The sequence below is a fragment of the Neoarius graeffei genome, chromosome 2 (assembly GCF_027579695.1).
Source record: "Neoarius graeffei isolate fNeoGra1 chromosome 2, fNeoGra1.pri, whole genome shotgun sequence".
In the NCBI taxonomy this organism is placed as follows: Eukaryota; Metazoa; Chordata; class Actinopteri; order Siluriformes; family Ariidae; genus Neoarius; species Neoarius graeffei.
The window spans coordinates 45160919-45178267 of NC_083570.1; the positions used below are offsets into that span (position 1 = coordinate 45160919).

General features: G+C 42.7%; 1 protein-coding gene across 1 annotated transcript; it reads right to left on the reverse strand.

Annotated features, from left to right (window-relative positions):
• Window positions 1-319: 319 nt before the first annotated feature.
• Window positions 320-7793, reverse strand: btg1 (B-cell translocation gene 1, anti-proliferative). The gene is made up of 2 exons (XM_060914302.1): window positions 7421-7793; window positions 320-4295 (listed from the first exon to the last, which is right to left on the reverse strand). The coding sequence occupies exons 1-2, from the start codon at window positions 7563-7565 to the stop codon at window positions 3898-3900; spliced, it is 543 nt and encodes a 180-aa protein (XP_060770285.1). The 5' UTR covers window positions 7566-7793; the 3' UTR covers window positions 320-3897.
• Between the last annotated feature and the right edge of the window lie 9556 nt (window positions 7794-17349).

A 17349-nucleotide genomic window follows, 5' to 3' on the forward strand; every position in this document is an offset into this window, starting at 1 on the left:
CTATTAACAGACTGTAATAATGAGGTGTTATGTTCAGGGCCATGTGGCTGAACTTAACTACGTGTTCTGTGTGTGTTTGTGTGCATGCATCGACGCCCATTCCCCTTTTGGCAGGCCAGAACAGCTGTAGAGCTGCTCAGGGTCGGGCTGATCTTCCCCTAGTGGGTTTCTCATCTACCGTCTGCTATTTCCTGAGCACAGCCTGAGAAGAATGGACCAGTTTCCTCTATTTAACCCAACGACACGCTGCTGATTCTGAGAAGGAACTCGGACAATACAAGGAGGAGTGAGGAATAAGACCACGCTTTCTGAGAACCAGTGCCAAGATAGGAAATCTTTTATTACAGAGGGGAAAAAACCCTTTTCTTCCAAAATATAGAAATCTATACAACTTCATCACAATCAATTTACATGAACTGTACAAATTTACAGCAGTTCATTAAAATAAAACATACCCAAGGAAAAGAAAAAGAAATCAAACAATGTCTGAAGATCACAATGAATGTAGACTACTTTTCATCTCAACTTGGGTAGCTTGTTTTGCTTTTTTTTTCTGGGTATTTTTCGTTTATAAGTAAAAAAAAAAAGAAGGAAAAAAACGACAAAGGATAAATCTATTGGCACAGAGCATGGAAACAATTATGTACCAAAACAACTTTGGTCCTCGCCAACACTCCTGACACAAATGGCTTCATTTACAAAAGAGCAACCTGTGATAAAAATATGAAATATGCAAGGAACACATCTAAAACACCTCCAGATATAAATTATTGGCACTTTCCATTGTGTAACGTTATGTTGGTATTCTACGATACTGTACGTTGTTACAATTACAATACATTCTACAAATATGTAAAACACCCCATGTTGTGAAAGTGACAATAATTCTACTAGCTGTTGAAAAGATTGACAAAAAAAAAAAAAAGAATGACACGAAAATGAACAAAATTCCCTTCCACGTTCCACATCTTAACACGTACATATCCATACGTTTATCATTGAATGTCTGAGGCCTGAGTTTGGCAAAATACATTCCTTGGAGAGACTTTTCACATCTCAGCGTCATGTAACTTCAACGTTAAACATAGTGCATTTTATGTGCTCTTTCCTCTAAATAGCTGATGTCACTGAAGCCTGTTTGCGCGGACGCTGAAAATCTGAACTCAAAGTAGAAGCGTGGCTCAGCGTGGGCTCTTTGTGGGTGTTTAGATGGGGAGTGATAGGTGGTCTTAATTGTATGTTCTTAAAAACATCCAAATTCGGTTAAGTGTGGTGAAACGCTCTTAATATTCAATTTAATTTAAAAAAAAAAAAGTGCTGGTTGTCAAAAAAGTAGGACAGGGGGTCATATATATATATATATCTCCAGAGAGCATATCTGTCGACCATCTGCCTGTCGCTTGGTGCTTTTATGAACCTGAAGTGAAGCCGATTTTGAAAAGAATTAGTGCTTAAGCCTGCGTGCTACTGTTTGACAAGAATAGGATGAACTAATTGGAGAGAGAGACAGAGAGAGAGAGAGAGAGAGAGAGAGAGAGAGAGAGAGAAGAGAGAGGAGAGAGAATGGTGCATCAACATCCTGGCTTCACTGCCTCACACACACACACTCAGTGCGTTTACATGCACATCCAAATCGAGCTACTGTCGGTAATCGAGCTGAAGGTCCCAGCAGGGGTGCCAGAGAAATCCAATCCTACATGCACACAAGGAAATCGAGCTATTGTGTGAGGTGCGTTGTGCACCCGAGCCACAGGTGGCGCTACACGCCCCATCGTGTTGGTACACTTCCGGTTGTCGTCATGAAGAGCTATTCAAGAGTATAAACAAAGTTATCAATTCCGTGTTCACAAGAAGAACGACGACGAGGACAGCAACATCGATATATATATATATATATATATATTCAACTCCTTAAGCTGAATGAGCATGAACTCTATCTCCTCATTGCTCCAGAAGTGCACGTTTCTACTACTGTTGTCATGCCGACCGAGGTTGTTGTGTTTCCCACTTGTGGTCTCGTCACTCGTCACTTCCGGAAGGGGCAGTGCTGAAGTAAGTAGCTCGACTACATAGCTCGATAGGGTTTACATGCACTAAGTAGCTTGGCTGCAATCGCATAATCTAGGTCGCGTAGCTCGATTACGAGAAATCCAGTTCGGTTTGATTTCAGCCGAGCTAAGGTGTTTCCATGGCATTTAGAACTTCGATTTCAGTCGAGCTACGGCAGAAATTCGATTTTCTCTATGTGCATGTAAACACACTGACTGATCTTTCCCCACTCACACTAGTGTGTATCTGATCTACTGTAAACAGATTCAACATGAATCTTTCAGCAGCACCGTGAGCCGAAGCCAGTTCGCTCTGTTTTCTCTCTCTTTCCCTCTCACAATAAGGCTCAGTGGGTCTGGAGTGCACTCAGTGTGTGTATGTGCTGGCTGGCCTCTCCTCACGGCTGTTCAGTAAGCACGTGGTGATTGGAGGGGGGGGATCGGGGGAAGGGATTTTAGCTGCCCTGGTCTGGTGTGTGTGACCCCCCCTCCACCCAGCCTGAGGAGGGAGATGATATGTGATAAGAGTGCGCTCCAGCTCTTTGTGTGACAGCAGGCCCAATAGTCTATCGCTCTTCATGGCTTGTCTGCCATCAGCAGGCGACACGGCCAGGCTTGGCAGAGACGCGTACGGGCTGAGCCCTGTGCGGGACGAGGAGAGGGTGGAAAAACACCTGCTCCCGCTTTGAAGAGGCACAGGAATAGACTAGACTAGCCAGTTTTGGGGTGGTTTAGGCATAAAATCAAATACATGATGGTTATCTAATCCTCAACACACACACAGCTTCCAGACAACCAGTGCAGGATCGTCAATGCTCATAATAATCACACAAGCAAAAGAGCTTCTCTCGCACAACTTGGTCTTGGTTTAAAACCACTGGAAAGTTAAACCTGTATGAACCACCCCAGGCCAGATTCCCAAACAGACCCAAGTATGAAAATCGTCTTAAAATTGGTACACCGGTTCATGGTCGCACTTTTTTTTTCCACTCTGTTGGGACACTGACGAGTCACGATATTCAAAATGTTGGAATTTTGTCAAAACAGTGCCTTCACTATCGTTCCTCAGCTGTATATGATGACACTGGGAGGGAGAACTACGTCTTTCTTCTGGCGCTACAGAATGGGATTTGTCTCCAGCGGAGCTCTTATCCTAGTCTAGTCTAGTAAGGATCCGTATGTGGCAGTATTTCCGTCATGGTGTTGACGATGACATTTCCTCCAGAGAACTTGAAAATTTCGAGAAGGGATTTTTTTTTTTACAACTTTGGGTTGGTCAGAAGCCCAGGTGGAGGAGAGGTCAAAAGTTACCCAACAGTAACTCAGGGGCTGAGATGGAGATAAAAACAAACGGTGCCTCATGAAGCGCTCAAAATAAAAACAAAAAACAAGCACAAGAAAAAACAGACTGTTAGAAGAAGCCCCTCAGCACCAGTGCAGCTACTCGGACCTGGGCTTCAGAGCAACCCTTTTTGGTTTACTGTTATTTCAGTGATGGTCGCGGCGGTGGAGCGGTAAACTAACAAAGAGAGCAAAAGTGCAAAGTCACCATTGATCGACGTGAATAAAAGCCCCAAGTCCAGCCACACGGTCCAGTCTATTCCAGGAAGCGGGGTGATCTCACGTCTTCATAGCTGCCCCAGGGTCTGAGCCTCTGGTTGATTCCACACACAAAAAAAAAAAAAACAGACAACCAGCAACAACGAGCGCAATTAAACCTACAAGGTTTCCATCACCTGAACATTAGGTTACATCCTCTGCTTTTTTCTCCTATTTCATTATTTTTTTCCTCCTTTTTTTGCATTATTTAAAAAAAAAAAAAAGCCACACAGGATGAGCTGTGGCTCCTTTAACTGGACACGGTCATCATGTAGGGCTTAGCCGGGCTGGCTCGACCTAGCACCAGCAGTTCTTCCTTGCAGCTTATGTGACTATCCAGGATGGATGAGACGGAGCTGCCGGTTCCAGTGGAGGCGTTGACGCTGGCATTTGCATTAGCGCTGGGGATGGGCTGTGATTCGTACAGGACGCAGATGGATCCATCCTCGCCGATGCGGTACGACACTTCGAACGGGTCGACCCAAAGAGTGAGCTCGCTGGGCAGCAGCAAGTAGAGCTGCTGCGTACTGAGGCCGATGCGCTGGCCTGCCTGCCCCACCAGAGGGTCCATCTTGTGGTTAATACGGATGCAGCGGTAGCCTGACCCCTTACATGGCTGCTCAGGAAACCAGTGGTGCTTATATTGTTCTGTTGGGAGAAAAAAAAAATGCGACGCAATGGTTATTTGATTTAAATAAACAACAACAACCATTTGTACTGTCTACGTATATCTGTATTACATTACACTGTAATAGTTTGAGTGCATTATGAAACAAGCACTGCATATTAATTAGAAATAAATAAAAAACACTTGCTATGATTAATTGTGACTCAGAAACATGCGTCTAAGCTTCCCCATTGTGTACAAATAAAAATACATTTAAAAAAAAATAACGCACATTACAATCCACAGAAGCCTCAATAATCCGCATCGTAAACTAAATAAAAGCTGCATCATAGCAAAAAGCTAACAAACAGACATCTGTGTAAAACAGGGTGGAGCGATATGACGATACAATACTGATATCATGAGAAAATTATGTCCTGACACACTTTTTACAGTTTTAATGCAGCATTTACTACCTAAATGATATATCATTATAAATATATTGTTAACTAGAATATTGTTAAAAAAGTCATATCATACAGCCTCATTGTAAATTCATTTATAACTTTTTTTTTTTTTTTGCTGCGTCCACACTGTTTTTACAGTGAAATTAAAGGCCAAAGTCTACAGAGGTTTGTATTTATAGTGGGAAAAGCATTGTTGGACGACTGATAAATGGCAATAAACCGTCTCACGAGGGCTACGTGACACGACCATTTGATTGCACAATCCCCTCTCGGCCTGTGCGTCACAAAGTCCTCAATTGATGGTGCTGAACAACAAGAGCAAAAGGTTCAAGCCCTGGCAGAGCAGCTGTAGGGGAGGAGCTCTGCTCTTAAAGTGAAGGCGTCCCAGCTGCTCGCCAAAACAGCCATCAGAGACTGGGCCTGCTCCGTGCATCGCACATGTGCACCGGGCATCATCAAATAGATGTAGAGACGAGCATGCAAATCGCGTCTGCTCCGTCATTGTGACCCAATTGTCACTACGTGGCATGTTATGCGTGTTCACTAAATTTCAGTCCTACACCAGCTTAGTTTACACCAGCTTAGCCTGGGATTCTTATTTCCCTCCTCTGTCTGAGGCAGGATCGGGTTTCAGGAAGAGGACAGATTACAGCATGCTCCGCTCGGCTTGAGAGACGCCTAAAATAGGCCAGGCCCTGCGGGCTACCTGTGGACCTGTACCACATAACGCCTGCTGTGTGCTCTCAGGAAAACCGCATCCATTTTCTAATAAAATCCTGAAGCCCAAATACGACAGGCTTATAAAACATTCTATAAGGGCATGTGTAAAAAAAAAAAAAAAGTCTTGGTACACAATTTTTGGAATTAATCTAAAAAACAAACCATGGCATTATCATCGCTAATTTAGTCATGCGTTCAAATAAATCTCAGTATACTTTTTAAGAATGAATAAATATCCAGATTTAGACGAATAACTGGACGTGGATGTCTAGCTCCTGGGCTCTGAGGAGATTTCTGGATGGCCTGACACAAATCAAGTTGGAGTCATTAACTTGCCGTATTTGTTCGGTCTATACAGTGTACTCGGAGACAGAACTGTTGCTGAATTAAGCAAGAGCTCTTAAAAAAAATCCTCTCCTGGAGTGAAGCTGGTGACTCCGAGCCCATGTCCTCCTCCAGCTGCGGCCATTTTGTCTTGGAAGGACAAGAACAGCTGTTTACAAACACCACTGCAGCTGCATGGGGCTTGATTAGGTGGAGAAAATTATAGCATATATATTCTTGCTAGTATACATGTACACACACACACACGCATTACTACTAAACCAATACTCCCAGATCTCGCGGATCAGCTCCATTTGATCCAGACTGTTCTGGAAGAGCACGATGAAGTGGATTAATTCCTGATGAACATTTCTTAACAAAACAATCTGTACAGTATGTGAGAGTGATGGAGGTTAGATTACCAACACTACATTATAGACTTTTGGTTCAAAACAATGTAATATCATAATAATAACAGTAACTATAGTAGAAGAAATAGTAATAATAATAATAATGGATATTTATTTGGGAGGAAAACATGAGGGCTATATAATGAGAGGTGATGTATTATTAGCATTAGTAGCTTTGTTTGTATGCTCACAGTAAACACTGTATAGGTTTATGTTTATGGATTTGTATGAATATAAACATATCGCAATCACAGGCTTGGAAAACAATAATAATATTTTGGGGGGAGGGACACAGTTTTGTTTGCTTGGAGAGGCAATACGTAATTCTCTGACTTTTCCTGCAGTTCTCTAGAGGTTTCTTCATGACACATCTCCAGAAACAAAAACATCTCCAGAACCGTCTCCAGAAACAAAAACATCCAGAATCATCTCCAGAAACAAAAACACCTCCAGAACCATCTCTAGAAACAAAAACATCCAGAATCATCTCCAGAAACAAAAACACCTCCAGAACCATCTCTAGAAACAAACATCTCCAGAACCATCTCCCACCCCTTCATATATTTTCTCCTCAACTGAACACCTTTACAAGAGTTACATATCTGTTTTAAAATCCTGAAATCATCCCTCTCTCTCTCTCTCTGTTGTTTCCGTCTATGTGGCTCTGAGTGAACACAAAGCCTCGGTCTGTTTCTCCACCAAACAAAACAAAAACACTCAGCTGAGCACGCGCAACGTTTAGTTTTTAACGCCTTTTTTAAAATGATGGTGATGATGGTGGTGGTGATGATGGTGGTGATGATAGTGATGATAGTGGTGATGATAGTAATGATGATGGTGATGATGGTGGTTATGATGGTGATGATAGTGATAGTGGTGATGATGATGATGATGGTGGTGATGATGATGGTGGTTATGATGGTGATGATAGTGATAGTGGTGATGATGGTGATGGTGGTGGTGATGATGATGGTGGTGATGATGATGATGGTGGTGATGATGATGGTGGTGATAGTGGTGGTGATGATGATGATGGTGGTGATGATGATGGTGGTGATGATAGTGGTGGTGATGATGATGATGGTGGTGATGATGATGATGGTGGTGATAGTGGTGGTGATGATGATGATGGTGGTGATGATGATGGTGGTGATGATAGTGGTGGTGATGATGATGATGGTGATGATGATCAGTGACCGGGTGGAAAACAAGGACATTATAAGCTGTAACTCCTTCTGTTCTCACCTGCCATCATGTCCTGAAGAATCTGGCTGAATGTCTGAAGCTGCCGGTCGTTGACGAGCCCCTTGACCCGCAGGAACCGGGACAGGAATCCGACGGCGGCGCTGATCTCGGGCTTCATGGTTGCGCACGCGCAGAGCGGATACATCGAGGAAGCGAGCAGCAGCAGCACAGCGTCGCGCGCGCGGCTCCTTCACGCTGTCACGCGACTCGGCGGGGTCTCCGCTTTCCGCTGGCGCTCGTGGGTCGGTTTTTTTCTCTTATGGCCGACTCTGGGCATGTATTTATTTGTCCAGGAAATGTTTTGGTTTGTTTGGTTTGGTTTTTCTCGCCCCGTGGTGACGTCACTACACATACAGCGCGCCTGCAGAGCCGCTCGCAGTACTGACCCGAGCCAGCGGAACCGCCGGGCTTATATACCGCACATCGCCCCGCCCACCGCTCAGCCGCAACAGCAGCAGGGCAACAGCGCGCCGCCAATCAGAGGCCAGCGACGCTGTGACGCATGCGCGGAGGAGGAGAGTGCCTGCGTCACACTAACAGAAAAATACAGCCTGTGTTGGAAGGGGCTGAATTGTTGAAGAAGAAGAAGACAGATGAAATTTGTCACGTAGTCTATAAATACATTACACTACAGTGAAAGTCTTATCTTCTCCTGTCCCAGCTAGTTAGGAAGTCAGAGTGCAGGAGTTTCCAAACAGAGAGGGTGAAAGGCCTCACTCAAGGGCCCGACAGTGGCAGATAGGAGGTGCCTGGACTTAAAGTGGAACTGAAGGCGGATTTTTTGTTATCAAAATTCTATTTATCTAATTTTATAAAGGGCGGCACGGTGGTGTAGTGATTAGCGCTGTCGCCTCACAGCAAGAAGGTCCGGGTTCGAGCCCCGTGGCCGGCGAGGGCCTTTCTGTGTGGAGTTTGCATGTTCTCCCCGTGTCCGCGTGGGTTTCCTCCGGGTGCTCCGGTTTCCCCCACAGTCCAAAGGCATGCAGGTTAGGTTAACTGGTGACTCTAAATTGAGCGTAGGTGTGAATGTGAGTGTGAATGGTTGTCTGTGTCTATGTGTCAGCCCTGTGATGACCTGGCGACTTGTCCAGGGTGTACCCCGCCTTTCGCCCGTAGTCAGCTGGGATAGGCTGTAGCTTGCCTGCGACCCTGTAGAACAGGATAAAGCGGCTACAGATAATGAGATGAGATGAGATAATTTTATAAAATGTAGGAATGCATTTCTGGCAGCTATTTTGTCACTGCTATAGCAAGTTATGACCATGAGTTGGCCTAGTGGTTAGCATGTCCACCTCTCAATTAGGAGATCGCGAGTTCTACTCACAGTAGGGTCATACCATCATAAAAATGGTACCTGCTGCCGTCTGGCAACACACGCTGAAATACAGATGTGAGTGGGGAGTCAAACTCTCGCGGTTACCGGAGGACCAGCCCCCCACTGTAACCCTAGCAGCGTAACAGGCGAGAGGCCAAGGGCTACGAAAACAGGGATTGACGCCACCACATGGCGTGGGAAGGACTTTGATTTTGATTCTTTGATAGCAAGTTCTGAGTGTTTGAAATTTGCTCTGTAATATATCAGTCCATATGTCAAAGCAATGACCGTAAATGAGCTTCGCTGAGACCTGTGCGAGACATCGTAGGACAGAATTAAAATGTACAGCGGAAATCAAAGTGACCAACATCTGCTAACGTTGTCAAAAGACGCACACGCCCGCTTTCGAATGCTGATGTAATCAAGCCGGAAGTTTTCCCTGTGTCCGAAATCGCTCCCTACTTACTATCTTCTTCTTCTTTCGGCTACTCCCGATTAGGGGTCGCCACAGCGGATCTTTTGTCTCCATTGCTCCCTGTCTTCCGCATCCTTCTCTACCACACCTACCACTTTCATGTCCTCTCTCACCACATCCATGTATCTCCTCTTTGGCCTTCCTTGTTTTCGTGTACCTGGCAGCTCCATCCTCAACATTCTCCTTCCCACATGCTCTGCATCTCTTCTCAGGATGTGCCCAGACCATCTCAGTCTCATCTCTCTTAGCTTAATTCCCAAGCTCTCCACATGTGCTGTCCCTCATCCTGTCCAACCTCCCATCGCAAACCTTAACATCCTCAACTCCGCCACCTCCAACTTTGCCTCCTGTCACTTCGTTAAGGGTACGGTCTCCAATCCATACATCACAGCTGCTCTCACTACTGTCTTATACATCTTACCTTTCACTTTTGCTGGGACTTTCCTATCACAAACGACTCCCAAAATCCTTCTCCAACTGCTCCACCCTGCCTGCACTCTCTTTCTCATTTTCCTGCACAGTTGACCCCAGGTACTTGAATTCCCTACTCACTATATAGTGGGGACGCCATTTTGTAGTGCTGTCCGAAACCTTAGTGAGGATTATGTAGGAAATGTGCTCAGTATAATATGTATTTATCACAAAAATACATGCACATATTTATTATTTTGAAAACCCACCAGCCGCCTGATCTGGCGGTTTTAATTGTGCGACAGTAATGACGTAAATACCAGCGTGACGGAGTAGTCCTTATCCTGTCATCTTTCCAACTCTTCTCTACTCCACGTTGGTTCGAAGTCGTATGGAATAATCTCCATGTCATGTATGCGAGGGAGGCGGATGTATGTGCAGAAGTATACAGTTTAATAAAGTGCAGAATATACAGTATATACAGTGAGATAATATATATACAGGCAAACAATCCAAAATGGCAGGCTAGATCAAAAACGAGAATACAGGCAAAAGGGTCGGTCAAGGTGTAAACAGTACATCAAAGGCTAAATGAGGACAAGAACAAGGACCGTGAATCAGGAAATCAGGACCACGGGTAGAAAGGCTCGGTAATGGACTGACACTCCATCACCGATGAAGCTGGCAAATCTTGAAATTAGTCTAAATTGGAATGATATGGTGATCTGGCCGCTGTGTAAACAGTTTTCAAAATGGTGGCGCGGACACTTCACGTTTGAAGTCTTGCACAAGTCTTGTGAAGATCACATGGATAAGCGACGCCTGCCGTGGACCAAACGAACTACGTTCAACATGGCTAAAAACCTAAAAAGGCCGATAAGTGTAACATAATATGCCAATACGAGTCATGATATAAGGTTTCTAAAACCAAAAACATAATTGAATAAACGTTAATTAAGAAATAAAGCAAGTTTAAAAATGACTTCAGTTCCCCTTTAAACTCCTCACCTTCTGATTAGTAACCTACACTGTACTCTGTCCCTAACTCCAAATTTTTTTCGAATGCGTCTCTTATAAAACACACAGCTGCCATATCCGCAAGATAAACAGAGTGCTAATGACCTCACGTAAATGTATTTACTATGTAATTATCAACATATACACTGCACATTGCATCCAAAAACCTTAGGCACATACAGTACCGTATTTTTGTTCATCTATATGCTGTACAGGACATATTCTTCATTTAGAGCTCTGTCTCATTATAGTTACTATGAAGAGGGTTTTTTTTTTCTTTTTTATATAGTTGTCGTTGTTATACAATAATAATATTATACAATAACATTACACAGTATTATATTTTAATATTGAAAAACACTATAAATACATATGCTAGAGATGGCATGATACCACTATTTATTTTACGATATCAATACTGATACTGAAACTATGAGTACCAGCTGATATTAATACCCGGCCAGTATTTTGTTTCTTTAAACTAAGCTTTACTCATCTTTAAAATGTATTTTACATATATACAGTAGCACAGAAGAAAAAATAAACAGCTTAGAAAAAAAATGCGGGCGGCACGGTGGTGTAGTGGTTAGCGCTGTCGCCTCACAGCAAGAAGGTCTGGGTTCGAGCCCCGTGGCCGGCGAGGGCCTTTCTGTGCGGAGTTTGCATGTTCTCCCCGTGTCCGCGTGGGTTTCCTCCGGGTGCTCCGGTTTCCCCCACAGTCCAAAGACATGCAGGTTAGGTTAACTGGTGACTCTAAATTGAGCGTAGGTGTGAATGTGAGTGTGAATGGTTGTCTGTGTCTATGTGTCAGCCCTGTGATGACCTGGTGACTTGTCCAGGGTGTACCCCGCCTTTCACCCATAGTCAGCTGGGATAGGCTCCAGCTTGCTTGCGACCCTGTAGGACAGGATAAAGCGGCTAGAGATAATGATGAGAAAAAAATGCAGTTTTCACACACACACACAAAAAAAAAAATCAGTTATACTGTAAATATAATAAAGTATAAGGTATAAATATAATAAAATCTCTATATAGGTAAACATTTCCTAATCTTTTCCAAATCCATTTCCAATCATTTCTATTTGTTACAGAATCAAATTAATTATTTTTAATAAATTCTTCTCCAATATTCGATCGACCGTGTTTTACTGTTATCAGCCCAATATCAGATCTGCATCGTCTGTAGCATAGAGTGAATTCAGGTACAATATTGAAACATCTGGTAAACTGGGATAGTTTTTAACTGAGCAGGTTTTGTTATCTGACCTGAGAAGTAAAAGTCAAAGCTTTTGTTCCTGAGCCTTTGCAAGGGAAGCGCTTGAGACAAGTAAGCATAACCTACCTGATAATATACAGTAGTATGACATCATATAAAGATGTGTGGTCATCATCAAACAGGAAGTCAACCCCGAAAAGCTTGAGGTTGAAAATATAAATGTGTTTCCTAGTTTGTGATAACAGTTTGGGGAAGTGAGGAGAAACTTTTGTCCATATCGTGCACATGCTATAGATGATCTACTGTAACAAAATAGGTGTAAAGGTAGTACAAATCATGTGCTGATGTCCCAAATCACTGTAGCATGGTTCAGGTATTATTTTTCAGAAAGATGTAGGTGTAGGTGTAACTAGGTGCATATGGCACACCATATCAAGCCATTTTAGTGCTTTTCGCTCGAAAATACAGCTGACTTCTGTAACATGAGTTGCGGAATTACCCACGGTGTAAGGGGAAATCCTGAACTTAGGGCCACATTAAATGTCATTTCTCAGTTTTCGCATCTAGTTTCATGACAGATTGCAGATCTGTCGAAGGTTCCTTATACTATATGTCATTTTGTGGCTCTGTGCTTTCCACTACTCATCCCTAACAGAAAGTGATCATCCTGGAAAAAAAGACGTTTTATCAGAAGCTCAAAACAAACTTTTCGGAAAAAATGATACCGTACTAAGGCTTAAGCTTTACGCCAGTACATACTGGTTTTATTCTGCCCTAGTTTTCAAGGAAAGATAAATCTGAATGTCTGGATTTGTTTGGTGGAAATAGATAACACACACACAAAAAAAAACACTCCATTCTAAACGTTTATCTTTGTGGAAAGTTGTGACCTTGCTACTCTGTCTTCAGGCTGGACTGTAAGTGTGTTTTCCATCTGAAGGACTGTTTCTTCATCAGAGCTATCAGCACTCTCGTGGGACACATCACTCAAGACCCAATCAGCTTGAATAGTGCTTGTGATAGATAATCAGACGTTCTGTGCTTGTTCTTGCTTTAAATGGTCACTCGGTTTGTGCTTGTTGACCAGTGTGCCCACATTCAGATTGGACTGCCTTGTCCTTGTTCCTGTATATAGTTATATAACGCCTTTTTGTCTTCTTTTCTGTTAGCTAGTGTAAGTTAACAGATAAGAAAAGAACGATGCTTTAGTAAGCTTTTAGCAAACGCGGCTTCATTTTAATTTGTATTCTCATATGTCATACTGTAATATACTAAAGCTTGTAGCACGTCACAGGAAAAGTATGGAATGAATTTGTAGATTTGCCAATAGATTTTCCTTGTACGTTTGATGAATTGTATGTTTTATGACCTCTGTGTGTGACTGAGCGAAGAACACATAACTGGATGGAAAGTGAGCATGAGGAGGCAGTGACTCTGATGAGTCAAGCCACTAGTATGTGTAAGTGGCTTCTTATTCCTCATCACTCAGAGCATGAAGACATGTTTTGCCTGAATACAGGCCAAGCCCAGTTTTCCTTTTAACGTTTAAGTGACGTTAAAATTATCATCTGGGCATGGGGAACCGATTCATGATATTCTAACCAAAAAATAGATTTATGGCTCGCAAAGATTTGTTCAATATCATGCTAGCTGAATGGAATATATCTGATATACCAAAAAAAAAAAAAAGCCAGCCAAAATTATTATTAGTATACATACACATTCCGGGGCGGCACGGTGGTGTAGTGGTTAGCGCTGTCGCCTCACAGCAAGAAGGTCCGGGTTTGAGCCCCGTGGCCGGCGAGGGCCTTTCTGTGTGGAGTTTGCATGTTCTCCCCGTGTCCGTGTGGGTTTCCTCCGGGTGCTCCGGTTTCCCCCACAGTCCAAAGACATGCAGGTTAGGTTAACTGGTGACTCTAAATTGACCGTAGGTGTGAATGTGAGTGTGAATGGTTGTCTGTGTCTATGTGTCAGCCCTGTGATGACCTGGCGACTTGTCCAGGGTGTACCCCGCCTTTCGCCCGTAGTCAGCTGGGATAGGCTCCAGCTTGCTTGCGACCCTGTAGAACAGGATAAAGCGGCTACAGATAATGAGATGAGACACATTCCTTTTGGGTGTTCAATGCGCCTTACTCTTTCAAAATTCTCTCACAATCTTCCGTATTTAACAAAGCAAATCTGGCGGCCATGTTTGTTTACGAACTGTCACAGTCGCTCACTAGCACAGAAGTTTTACATCTCCGATGTGTGACGTCATGTTGTCTTGACAACCATGCAATATTGTAAACCATATTCAACGCTTATTCTCCATTGGGTAGAGTGGCGTAATACATGTAGGATAAGCGATATGCTAACAATATTGCATGCTGTCAAACCAAATGAATGAAACCCGCTAGAAGGGAATAGAATCGATGTTTTTATTCCATTGAAAAAGTGTCCTGTATGTATAATAATTAAATTATATTGGCTGGCTTTGAGTGGTCTATCAGATATATTCCATTCAGCTAGCATGATATTGAATGAGTTGAAGACGAGCTGAATGGAATATATCTGATAGACCACAAAAAAAGCCAGCAATTATTATTATTTTATTATTACATATACACGCTCTCTTCATATCAGCATTCTCAAAGGCCAACGCTAGCTTACCTGCAACTCGGTGCTGTTAGCGTGGCAGTCCTTCCAGCTGGTGTAGCAGTACCGTTCGCGAAGGCCAACGCTAGCTTACCTGCAACTCAGTGCTGGTTAACACAGCCGTGCAGTTACCTTCCAGTTAGTGTAGTGTTAGCGAAGGCCAATGCTAGCGCAGTCAAGCTGAATATTATTATTATTTTCCCTGTGTAATTTACTTAGTTACTTTTAATATCAACATCGACAACTACACACAACGGAGCGACCTGGCAGCCAAAATTCTCTCAAAATCTTCTGCTTTTAACGAAGCAAACCTGGTGGCTATGTTTGTTTACAAACTGTCACAGTCACTCGCTAGTGTGGAAGTTTTACATCTCTGATGTGTCTCTTTGCCGGTTTTTCGATGTCAGTTGGTATGTTTTTCTCTTGTAAATATGCATGAAGAATATATAATGAAGTTTTGGTAGCCTTTCAAGTGTTCAGCACGTCTTCAGTTTCAATTTTCAGTTTATTTATTTAGTGCTTAACCTAGCAGTAGCACTGGATTAGCCTCGTCTTCTCTCTTTCCTGGCAGACAAAGAAATGATCATGTGCATGCACAGCAGAAAAGTTTTCTCATTGGATCTCTGCATGAGCTCCAATATGTGATGTCATGTTGTCTTGACAACGTGCAATATTATAGCAATATTGCACGCTCATTCTCCATTGGGGAGAGGGCATAATATATATATGTTATTTACCAGCTGGGAGGTCCGTATGGTGAAATACCGTGACCGAGGTCTTGAAAGTACTGAGCGAGGCCCTCTGGGCCGAGGTCAGTATTCAAGGCCAAGGTCACGGTATTTCACCATTTCACCATTTCGACCTTAAGCTGGTAAATAATATATTTATTTTTTCTTTACCAAATTCTAACAGAAAACGAGAGCGCCCGAAAGGGAAAACCGAGCCGAGCCACCATTTTGAATCCTCATTCACGGCTGTAATGCAAATGGCTTCCTCCTCAGTATACAAGTGCACTTCCATGGCAGGAAAAAAACTACATTTTGCTGCCTATGTAGTCCCCTATTTATACAAATAGAAGTCATTCAGGATTCAGCCATGTTTTTGCTCGGCGTTAGCAAGTTACAGGTTTTAGCTTTCTCCTGAAATGTTTTATTTTATTTTTTCTTCCTCAGGGTAGTAAAACTCGCTTTTGCTGTGAACACTGTCATTATCGCTATCCATGCTGTAAAATTAATGCTATTCTCCTGAGAAATGCTGGCAAAAATGTATAAGATTTTTGATAATCTTATAAATAAATCTTATTAAAAAAAGATAAACGTTGACAAAAAATGCTACTATGTTTGTTGTTGTTGTGAACGAGCAAGTCGCCAGAGGTCCATAACCGGGGTCCATAACTGAGGTCCGTGCCGTAGGATATGGACCCGCTCGCCAGCCAATCAGAGCGCAGGATTTGGACCGCGAAAAAAATAAATATATGTTATTTACCAGCTGGGAGGTCCGTATCCTGAAATACCATGACTGAGGTCTTGAAAGTACTGACCGAGGTCACGGTATTTCACCATACTTAAGCTGGTAAATAATATATTTATTTTTTCTTTACCAAATTCTAACAGAAATGAGAGTGCCCGAAAGGGAAAACCGAGCCGAGACGCCATTTTGAATCGTCATTCACGGCTATAATGCAAATTGCTTCCTCCTCGGTATACAAGTGCACTTCCATGGCAGGAAAAAAAAACTACATTTTGCCGCCTATGTAGTCCCCTATTTATACAAATAGGAGTCATTCAGGATTCAGCCATGTTTTTGCTCGGCGTTAGCAACAGTTACAGGTTTTTTTAAAATAATATATTTATTTTTTTCTTTACCAAATTCTAACAGAAAACGAGAGCGCCCGAAAGGAAAACCGAGCCGAGGCGAGCCGCGATTTTGAATCCTCATTCACGGCTGTAATGCAAATGGCTTCCTCCTCGGTATACAAGTGCACTTCCATGTCAGGAAAAAAAGTACAGTTTGCCGCCTATGTAGCCCCCTATTTATACAAAATTGAGTCATTCAGGATTCAGCCATGTTTTTGCTCGGCGTTGGCAGCAGTTACAGCTTTTTAGCTTTCTCCTGAAATGTATTCTTTTATTTCTTCTTCCTCAAGGTAGTAAAACTCGCTTTCGCTGTGAAGACTGTCATTATCGCTATTCATGGTGTAAAATTCATGCTATTCTCCTGAGAAATGCTGGCAAAAATTTATAAGATTTTTGAAAAAAATCTTATAAATAAAACTTATTTTTAAAAAAAGATAAATGTTGACAAAAATTGCTACTATGTTTGCTGTTGTGAACGAGCGAGTCGCCAAAGGTCCGTATCTGGGGTCCGTAACTGGGGTCCGTATCGTAGGATACGGACCCGCTCGCCAGCCAATCAGAGCGCAGGATTTGATGGAAACAAGACCGCGAAAAAAATACATGGAGGATAAGCGATATGATAACAATATTGCATGCTATCAATAAACCCACTAGAAGGGAACAGAATACGTTTTTATTCCATTGAAAAAGTGGCCCATATGTATGATACTTATTTATATTGAATGAGCTTTAAAAAAGAAAAGAAAAAGAAAAAAAGGTTTTCTTAGCCTCAGCTTGTCTACTGTCCATATTTCATGGAACTACTGCATGGAAAGAATAATAACAGAGACCCACTTGCAATAATCAGATGTTCCCTGACTACTTCAGGCAGCACCTTTCTAATGGAAGATAGTGGTAATATTTTTCCCTTCCAATATTGCTGCTATTGCAGACTCCCTTAAGGTGTTTGAGAGCATGTGGAAACAGGCGTGTGTGTATGTTGGGGAAAGCTCCATAGGAGACGTG

What these genes read in the sequence shown, in the direction of transcription:
- btg1 (XM_060914302.1), bottom strand. Translation starts at nt 7,565, where the DNA reads ATGTATCCGCTCTGCGCGTGCGCAACCATGAAGCCCGAGATCAGCGCC. An exon ending in TCTTCAGGACATGATGGCAG is followed by an intron (nt 4,296 to 7,420) that starts GTGAGAACAGAA and finishes TTCTCCCAACAG; the next exon opens with AACAATATAAGCACCACTGG.